This window comes from Sander vitreus, chromosome 5, assembly GCF_031162955.1.
Source record: "Sander vitreus isolate 19-12246 chromosome 5, sanVit1, whole genome shotgun sequence".
Classification (NCBI taxonomy): Eukaryota; Metazoa; Chordata; class Actinopteri; order Perciformes; family Percidae; genus Sander; species Sander vitreus.
The window spans coordinates 24,898,663-24,909,571 of NC_135859.1; the positions used below are offsets into that span (position 1 = coordinate 24,898,663).

A 10,909-nucleotide genomic window follows, 5' to 3' on the forward strand; every position below is an offset into this window, starting at 1 on the left:
GCTGTTGGTTTTTTTACATTTCCGGATAAATGGCATATTAATAAATAAAGATATCTGCTAATGTGCTAAATTGCTAACTTATCAAAGTAATAATCTCTAGATTAACCAATTTCACCACTAACAAGCTAAAAGGCGTTAACATGTATCTTATCTTCATTGTATAAGCCCAAATATTTACAGTATAAAGCATATTTACACTAGTGACTACGACGCTACCTCACTTTGCTAGTCGAGAATACGAGTTTACGAGGAGTTCGTGAACGCAACATTTTACACACGCAGCTAGCTTGGCATCCACTCCGAATCAGTGCAGGAGGCGAGCAGAAGTACAGCCGAGGCTGAGGGGGAAATCGTTCACATCGCTAAATCAAACGGAGGAAACATCCAACAGGAAATCTTGTTTACATCATGGAGCAAAAACAAACAATCAACTTTGGTGCTGGACCTGCAAAACTCCCCCAATCCGTAAGTTTAGATCCTCACTTTGCTTGTGACGTATGAGAAAAAGCTGCAAAAGACGAGCTGTGTTATTAAGTGCAACATTGAAAACTCTGCATAATATATTCATTATGAATGAGTCGGCCATATATCTATGATATTCCCCCCTCGTTATGACCGAGACGCAGTTATTGGACACGATGACTGTTGGTTTCAGTGCCGCTGTCGGCTGAAAACTGTGTGTTGAGTTGCATCAGCCTCATTCATTCATGTGGAAACCTCTTTTGTGCTCCACTGGCAGCAGCAGACATAGCCTCAAGATGGCAGAAAAATACCTTACATGTCAGAGAAATAAATCACAGTTATCAAACATATTTTTATGGTAAAACAAACACACAGATAAAAGCAATGTTGTATTTAAGGTGACCCCTTTTCTCTGTTTTTATTAGTAAAAAAGAGCAGTCCCAGACTTTGTTTTGACAGGCTCCTTCTGCTAAATACAGCCACATTCAGCTCTTAGTCGTTTGTGTGTTTGGTCCTTTGGATAAAACTTATTGTTAAGGGATATTTGTACTGCTGAGTCTGAGGTTTTGTAGATCCCAATAAACCTATTGAGGATTGACTCTTTGGTGATCAAAATACCAAAAAACATAAATGTGGAAAACACATCTTTAACATAGAATAATAACTAATCCCACTAATCTACAGTACTGAATAATCTGTTTATATTTGCTGTGCATGCTTTTTTCACTAATCATATTAGCAAAAGAGAAATTGCTAATGCGTTTTTTGTACTGCAGTGAACTACAGTGAATATGTCGCTATTGGTTACTCGCAAAGAACAAACACATCAGCTCCTCCAGTTTGCCTCTGCGGTTTGGACCTGACTTATTAACTGCTTTTTTTGCTGCTCACACTTCATCTTTTAAACCGTCTTTTGACAGTCCATCATCAGTTATGATACAGTTTTAAGCCTTTGAAGAAATACTAAATATGTGGTGCTTTATATTGCAGGTGCTGCTTCAAGCACAGAAGGAGTTCCTCAGCTACAGTGGCCTCGGTATTAGCGTTCTCGGTAAGTAGAACTACAGATGAGTTGCATTTAAGTTATTACAAGACAAAACTACTGTTTTTTTGTTGCTGTAATTATTTCTCCTGTTCTTACTGGACATTAAGAGATCCCTTCATAATGTACTTTAAATAGAAAAAATGGGGGACAAAATCCACAGTCCTCACAGTGTGCAAAAATGTTTATCTGAAGCTAATATTAGGCTTGACTTACAATGTTTTTAGTATAACATTCCCTCATTGTTCCCCTGTTTAACTGAAGTGGAGGACTGTTGTACTGAAAAGACTGTAACCTTGGAAGATATCCACTTGACATGTGTCCAGATTCATGATAACTTCAGTGATCAAATCAAAGCAGCGTATCAACAGTATTATCTGCCATCATGAGCGCTGATTCCTCACTCACTGGAATCTGTTCTATAGAGGTGTGCCATTAATTAAATGTAATAATCATCAACAGTTACTAAAAGGTGGGTAAATGTCAATGGCGATGAGATAAAATTCAAATGTTTTTGATTCTGTTCAAACTAGAGATGAGTCACCGATCAGCAGACTTCAACAAAATCCTCAACAAAACAGAGAGTCTCCTGCGAGAGTTGGTGTAAGTGCTGCCTTTGTTGTTTCACATGGCTTCTACTGTATTATCCTCCTCCTTCACTCCTCTTTCCTTTCTCCATAGTGTACTGGAGCATCATCGCAACACTCCAACCTAGGGTGTTAATTTATATTTTCCTACAATATACACAACATGTTGGTAATGCACTTTTTGAAAACTAATAGCACCCTCATACCTGGGAATTCTGGGGTGACTTCTTTAATTTAAACGTCACCATATACCATTGGAAACTTGCATAAAACCTGCATTGACACAAAGAAGAATATCGGAGTAAAATATGATTAATGGGCTAAGTATGATGGGATTTGATAGCCGGTCCGGCCGCACGTGCATGTTAGCGCTTGTGGTCATGAGAAAACGTAGGTATTTCAGTATTAAAATTAGGGCTACAACTAACGATTATTTCCATTGTTGATTAATCTGTCAATTATTTTCTCGATTAATCGATTAGTTTGGTGTATAAAATGTCAGAAAATAATGTAAAATGTCTATCGGTGTTTCCCAGAGCCCAAGATGACGTCTTCAAATGTCTTGTTTTGTCCACAACTTAAAGATATTCAGTTTACTGTCACAGAGGAAAAAAGAAAACGGAAAATATTCACATTTAAGAAGCCGGAATAGGAGAATCTTTTTTTCCCCCCCGTAAATTATTCAGACCGCATTAATAGTTGACAACTAATCAGATTAATCTTTGCAGCTCTAATTAAAATAATTTCTTTCAAGCTAAAGTGTAACTAATTTAAAATAAACACAGGTTGAGTGAATTTTAGAAATCTCATCTGTAATTATAGAGAAATTGATAATACATTTTATGACCATTTTAATGGCAGATACTTGTACAGATAGACAACGTCCAGTCAATTTTAATCTGCTTTTGAAATGGTGTCAATAATCTTGGTTTTATAATGACATTTACTTTACCTTTTGAAAGAAGGTAAGATCAGTGTAAGGTCTTTGTGCACTGTATACAGTGTTTAACACAGTGACCTTTTTCTCTTCACAGAAACATTCCAGACAACTACAAGGTGATGTTCCTACAGGGCGGCGGGTCTGGACAGTTCAGTGCTGTTCCTCTCAACCTGATTGGCCTTAAAGAGGGCATGTGCGCCGATTACCTAGTGACCGGCACATGGTCATCAAAAGCAGCAAAAGAAGCTGAGAAATACGGCAAGGTCAACATCGTCCACCCGAAGCTGGAGAGTTACACGAGTAAGTCTGTGTGCATGTTGTTATTTCAGAGGATGACATGACGAATCCTAGGTTTTACTTTCTTTCTCTTATTGTTTTAGAGTTCAATTTAATTATCACATCAAAAATAGTTTCCGCTCTTATGAGTTGGTCATTGTCATTCACGCTGCAGTAGGACAGTCTGCGAAACCTGGCTGTGCACCCAGGCTGTTACCTAATAAACAAAAGGCCCGACTACCAATGAAAGACTCTGGTATGCGAGCAGTCTTTTCGACATGGTTGTCTGATTTGGGGATTGTAGTTGAGTTCTTGTTCATCATAGTGTTTGGATGCAGTTTTACCATTTACAAATAAATAAATAGATATAGCTATTTAATACAACATATGTTGTGCCTTCTGTCCTCAGACAGGCTGGCCATCACCAGAAAGATGAGTCTCATTTTCAATCTGCATTTGTTTCTAGAGGAACAACTTGCTGTAGGTTGCAGATAAAACGGGAAGTGTTGCGTAACACGTCAACACATAATCCGATTAACACAAATCTTTTTATTTATTTTTTTAAGATTATTTTTTGGGCTTTTCCGCCTTTATTTTGACAGGACAGCTAGGGGAGAGAGAGAGAGGGGGAAGACATGCAGGAAATGTTCACAGGTCGGATTCGCGTCAAGGCATAAACCTCTCAGTATACGTGCGCCTGCTCTACCCACTGAGCTATCCCGGCCACGATTAACACGAATCTTGACTCAGTTGTTCTCCATGCTCCACTGAGGCTCTGTGCAAAGTGCGGTGTCAATTTGCCAATAGGTGGCGCTATTCCTCAAAATAATGCAATATAGAAAATATGGAGCAAATCGACCACTAGGTGGCACTTTTGTTTCAAAATCATTGTTATTGTGAACAATAACTAATGGCTGATTTAAGAATGTTCTGTTGTTGCTCTCTCCAGAAATCCCCGACCCCGGCAGCTGGACACTGAACCCCTCAGCCTCCTACGTGTACTACTGCTGCAACGAGACAGTCCACGGCGTGGAGTTCAACTTCACACCTGAAACAAACGGGGTGGTCCTTGTCGCTGACATGTCCTCCAACTTCCTGTCTCGACCTGTGGATGTATCAAAGGTGAGGACAAGAATGATACTCTTTCGCTTCTTTCCCCAAATTGTCATGTACTGTAGATCGTATCAACTGTCATGAAAACCTTTATTACCCCTAAACTGTAAATAGAAATGTGCTCCTATTTCAGCACCCATGTATTAATCAAAACAAGACCCAAGAAGAAGAAGATACAAAAAAAAAAATTAGAAAGATAAGGTAGTAAGAGAAAAATTAAGGAAAAGACAAATGATGACCTGCTAGTATCATGCTTACATTTACAGAGGATAAACCCTCTTGACTTGGGTAAAAACACAACCTTTCCTCTTGTTGGTCCCCTAAAGCCAAATTTAACAGTTTTTGCCCCACAAGTCGGTAGCGTGGTTATAAGTTGTATTTTAATATTTGTCCTCTCGCATTGTGTAGTTTGGTCTGATTTTCGCCGGAGCTCAGAAGAACGTGGGCTGTGCCGGGGTAACTGTGGTCATCGTGCGAGAGGACTTGTTAGGCCACACTCTGAAAGAGTGTCCCATTGTCCTGGACTACAAGGTGCAGGCTGAAATGAACTCCCTCTACAACACCCCACCATGTTTCAGGTACAGACAAGCCTCTGTTTTGATTGTTGGAAGCTCCCATGTTTCCTACAAATAGAGGATTCAAAATATATCGTCAGCTAGGTAAAATTACGGTGGCCGACAGGGGCAAACGCCCTGCAACTTAAGAAAACACACACAAATAGACAAAACACAAGCAAATTAAGAAAACATCTTCATGAATTTGACAACACATGAGCAGCATTCAGCAAATGCGCTGCAAATATACACAACACAACCAAATACATAAACGCGCTGCAAATATGAAACGATACAAAAAGAAAAGCACGCAAACCCCGAAAAAAGAAGCGATACAAAAAGAAAAACAACTTCATTAATTTGACAACACATGCGCAGCATTCAGCAAACGCGCTGCAAATACACACAACGCAACCAAATACATAAACGCACTGCAAATGCACACAGCACAACTAAATACATAAACGCACTGCAAATGCACACAGCACAACTAAATACATAAACGCACTGCAAATACACACAGCACAACTAAATACATAAACGCACTGCAAATACACACAGCACAACTAAATACATAAACGTGCTGGAAATATGAAACGATGCAACAAGAAAAGCACACAAACCCCGAAAACAAATACAACAAAAAAACGCAGTGTCCAGATTACACAACGGAAGTTCTCCAGACCTCAAAGGGGGGGGGGGGCAGCCAGTGGAACAGCTTGATTTTCGACCCCACGGGGAGAGAGCGCTCTGCCTTTTTATTAGAGTCGGGTATGGCTGCAGCCTGGAGAACTCCATAGACTGTATATTAAATTCATATTATTATTATTGATAACATAATATATTCATAATATACAGTCTATGCTCCCGTCTCATGCCCTCCCGGCTGGTGCCGTCCCGAGCTTCGGCTTTTCAAAATAAAAGCTTACGTTTGGTCCGCTATGTCTTCGTACTTTTGTGTTTTGGATATTTTTGAATTAAACAGTACGGCAATCATGCTAATGAATACAATAACTTTTTCAGCAGATGTCTTACTTACAACACGTTGGAGTTAGCAAAGCAGTTTTGTGTTTATATGTGCGAGCGAGGCACAGTAAATTGGCTGGTTTACTAAACAGGGAGGGACTATAAATCCTGTCTGTTTTTTGTATTTCAAGAGCGAATTGCTCCACAATATGAATACAGATTGATCACTTATTTTGTTGGTAACCGTTATGTAACCGTTGTATAATCACAATATTACACTTGAGGAGGCCTATACTTCAGTAATGCGCCTTTCGGACCTCGAAATTAAACCCTCTCATGTAATATGGCTTAAACAAACGTCAACATTAAACGCTGATGCAGTTTTAAATGTTTTATTACTACAAGTTTACAGACGTCTCTGCTGATTGAGTATCACCTGTGACCTGAAGCCGAGACACACCCACCAAACAAGAGAAAAAAAGTTTGCTGAATGCTGCTCATGTGTTGTCAAATTAATGAAGCTGTTTTCTTAATTTGCTTGTGTTATGTCTATTTGCGTGTGTTTTCTTAAGTTGCAGGGCGTTTGCCCGTCGGCCACCGTATAAAATGCATTTGCAAAATGTACGTTTCACAACTTTTTTTTTAAATCATGCTTGACTTTTTAATGGTTTATATGTGTCTCCTTGGAATTACTGGTTGCATTTTCCACTAGACAAGTTTTAAAGGTATAGTTCAGCATCTTGGGAAATGCATTTATTTAATTTCTTGCTGAGAGTTAGATGAGAAAATCGATACCACTCGATCACATTTACCAAAATATTGAACTAAAAAGTTCAATATTTTGAGAGATTTAAAAAAACATTTCAAAATGTATGTAAAATATTATTCCTAACTTAATTTTGTCGGTTCAGCATCTACATCATGGGTCTGGTTCTGGAGTGGATTAAGAACAACGGCGGCAGCGCTGCCATGGAGACGCTCAACAAGCAGAAGTCCTCCATGATTTATGACATCATCAACACCTCTAATGGTTTCTATGAGTAAGTATCACAAAACTTCAGCAACAGATGGTAAAATAAGAAATTCAGTGAAGGTCAAAACTTTCTGGGAATGTTAAACACTGAATCATCAGTCCAGGTCCACGGTCTATTTCAAGATTTTAAACTTGAATCTACCTGTATCAGCATGGAATACTAGCATCCCTGTCTGAATGATGGTCTAACTGATGGTTTACAAAAGGTATGAAGAATGAAATACACGAAAATACTGTAGCTCCAAGATTTTAGGAAGAAAAACATATCATAAACCTCATACTGATGATACATTACTGTTTATACTCCAATCATGAGGTACCACTCTTTATCTTTAACTTGGAAAAATGTCTCTGATAGAGGGCTACAGGTCAGCAAAGCAGTCTTTCTACCTTACACACACTAATTGTCAAACTAAATAAAAGTTGCGGTCACTTGATATGAAACGCAATATGAAACCAAATACTGACAAAGCTTGTGCCCTTATTGACCAGGTGTTAAACAAATGCTACATTTCCTTGCTGTTTTTACTGTGAATTTAAGCCTTCTGTATGTCACATTCAAAATAAGAGCTGTCCTTCATTAAGGGAAAAAAATAAGCCTTAAAGAAAAGACATATATGATGCATAAATGTGAAAAACAGCAACTTACTTGTGTCTAGACTACTAGACCAAACTAAAGGTTATTTAGTATACCATGGCTGTAACAATGAAGAAAACTGATTTAAGTAATGATGGGAAATATTAAACTTTGAACTATTTACTGCCGTGTCCACCTGTCCAGGTGTCCCGTAGACGTGACTTGTCGAAGCCGCATGAATGTACCATTTCGTGTGGGGAAAAAGGAGGGAGATGAAGCCTTGGAAAAGGAGTTTCTGGCAGGCGCATCCAAACGTGGAATGATATCGCTGAAAGGACACAGGTTAGTCAAACGCACGCCCCCTTCTTTATTGCTATATTTGATGGGTTACTAGAGAGAATACTGGGTCCTGAAGTTTAACCCAAATAAAGTTGGACATGGACTCCAAACCTTGGTGACCTTGTAGACCTCAAACATGATGGTTTGTCTCCCCTTGCAGGTCAGTTGGAGGAATTCGTGCATCTCTGTACAACGCTGTAACACTGGAGGACACAGAAGCCCTGGCCACCTATATGAAAGAATTCCTGAAAGAGCACCAATAAACTCAGGTTTACCTCTAGTTGATATCCAGGGGATCGCGAAGGTGCACCTTTAGACACGTTTTGTACAACTGTTCATTGTTCCTAATAAGCTTTAACCACTACAGTTGCCAGTCATGTCTTAATTACATCCGTTTCATGGAATTACTATTTTAATGAATTTATTGACTAACAGTGCATTAATGTACATACTGTAGGTTATTATTGTTACATCTTAAAAATATATTTACATTCCAGTAAATCTAACCTGGCAATACTTGCATTTTGCAGTGCTATTTCTTGTTTAGATGTTGTTTGAAACCATTATGAACCAATGTCAATGAGTTATAATTTATCACTTCTGTGAACAGAGAGGCAGTGTACACAACCAAACTGAGCTGTGCAATGCTGGCCTGGTTTCTGTTATGAGGAATTTTGTTAAGAATAGTCACATTACATGGACTCACTGCTGTATAAATGGACCCTCACCAATCTGATTGGCTGTAGTGGTTATATAAATTAATATACCATTAAAGGATGGTTCACCAAACATGCAAAAAACATGTTTTCTCACTTTTCTCACTTTTCTCTTGTTAATATTAATGGACAAAGCATCCAGTTGAGGAGCATCTCGCTGCAGCCTGTGGGAAGGTGGGGCTTGATGTCAAGCCCCGCCCACATCCAAGTCAGTCATTTTTTTTTTGCCTACGTCACTGCCCATACGCTCGAAAGGACCAAGACGGTAGCGAAGCTGATATAGATGGGTATCAATCACGTAACCTTTTTGTTGTGGCCGCCATCTTTAGGACCGTAGCGCCACCAACTGTCGATTCCAGGCTATGATTCCAGGGGAAATGGCTAACGTTAACGTCAAAGAAAAGGGCTCTGCTAACGTTACTCAGACGAATATCGCTCATCTCTCTGATAAAGAAAAGCAACGCTATTCCAAGTCAACTACTGACCCCGCTGAAATCTGCTGTTAACTTGCCAATTATGTCTTTTGGCGACATTTACATCTACCTCATCCACAATCCTTCTCCATACACCGGGGAGTCCCTCAAGGCATACAAGAGCACTGAAGCTTACATGTATTTTAAATCAGGATGGGTGAATGATCCTCGAGTTTATCATCTGGAGATGAAGAAACTGTTCTTATTTACAGGAAAGGTAAGATATGTGTTTACTCAACTTTACTATGTTACTGATATCAGACCATCAGAGAAAGACTGCCAGGCATTCTTTGAGGCGCTTCATAATAGTGAATTGCAGGAGTCCAAACCAAAGAAGAGTGCCATCCTCTCTGTCATTGAGGGCCACTCCCACAGGTAAGATACTCTACTCCACAGAGAGACTGAAAAGCTATTTTGTGGCTTGCACATAAGACTTTACAACTCATCTTATTTATGATGGGGAAAACAAAGAAACAAGCTAATTATAATGATTAATTACTACAGGACTAGAATATTCAACTGTGCATTTGTTCTTTGGTAACTTTGAATAGTCTGGAGTCTGGACACTATATATGGTCACTTAAAATGTTTCTATCTCTCTCTCACAGGTACATCCCAAAGGTGACGCAACTGGACTTGCCAACTCCTCTTTCCACATTGTACTCAAGCACCTGGCTGGAGATGAACTTTACCTTGCTGCTGGTTGAGAGTACCAAGGTCTTTGATGATCTACATCTAACGAAGCAACAGGTATATATAACAATATAAACATTCTCCTTTTAGTTTGCCACAGGCCTACTTCAATTGTATTGGAGTGTAATATCCATAATTATCAGGCTGTGTATTGGTACAACTCTTAATATTTCCATCAGTTCAGGTAAAATAAATGATAAGCCTTTCCATTTTGAAAGTTCTTCCCATGGATGATTTTCTTGAACATAATCAGTTTTAGTCATGTGTCACTAACTTTTTCCCCAGTGTTTGATAGTTGAGGAGGAGACCAGGGAGCAAAGTAAATCTAGAGTTTGGTTTGATCACTTGCTCGCCCTCCCCAGCTACGAGACACAAACGATATGACTCCCTGTGGAGTTATTGATATCAAGTACTTGGCAGTATTGTGGTGCTTGTATTGTGAGTATGTTTGTGCTCGGGCTCTCAAGTTTTTAGGTCTCTCAATGAAAATTTCAAAGCAGTCTATTATGGATGTACAGTTTCTTTCTTTTCTTCTACTATTTTTGAAATGGGTAAACTAATTTGAATCTGTTCCTTACTGGGCCACAGTATGAATCTAAACAACCTATCGTGCAAGACATTTAATGTACTGTTAAAAATTCGGCCCGCAGTAGGCTTTGACACATGAAATATATATGAAAAGAAGTGCAGGGGTAAATTCAGTCTCATTCTCATTAGAGTCATTAAAAAGCTTTGAAAGGGATTCAATCCAGGTCCCACCTTGAGGAACGCTGACACAAAAGTGAAGACAACCATCAGCTTGGCAAAGGATGGAAGGCCAGTTAAGTCCTGCACCATGTCATCATTGTCCTTGAAGGTTTCCTGGGTGAAGGATAACTTGCTAACCTTTTCCCTGAGCTGATAAACCTCTGATCTCAGTGCAGTACACTCTTCTGTCAGTCTCCTCACAGTTTCTTGGCAGGCTTCATTGGAGCATGGTACACTGCTCTCAGCATAGACTGCGGAATTACAGTAGCTGTGATCAGCTGTCTGACCTCTACCCTCCTGAGCTGAGGTGTCTCCACAGTCATCAATCTGCATATGGCTGCTGTTATCACAGGGTGCCACCGGTCCAACATCACGTGTCCTTCTCTTTCTT

General features: G+C 39.4%; 1 protein-coding gene across 1 annotated transcript; it reads left to right on the plus strand.

Annotated features, from left to right (window-relative positions):
• Positions 1-272: 272 nt before the first annotated feature.
• Positions 273-8,411, plus strand: psat1 (phosphoserine aminotransferase 1). The gene is made up of 9 exons (XM_078251210.1): positions 273-465; positions 1,453-1,513; positions 2,038-2,107; positions 3,126-3,331; positions 4,257-4,429; positions 4,829-4,998; positions 6,852-6,980; positions 7,755-7,892; positions 8,050-8,411. The coding sequence occupies exons 1-9, from the start codon at positions 409-411 to the stop codon at positions 8,150-8,152; spliced, it is 1,107 nt and encodes a 368-aa protein (XP_078107336.1). The 5' UTR covers positions 273-408; the 3' UTR covers positions 8,153-8,411.
• The last annotated feature ends 2,498 nt before the right edge of the window (positions 8,412-10,909 follow it).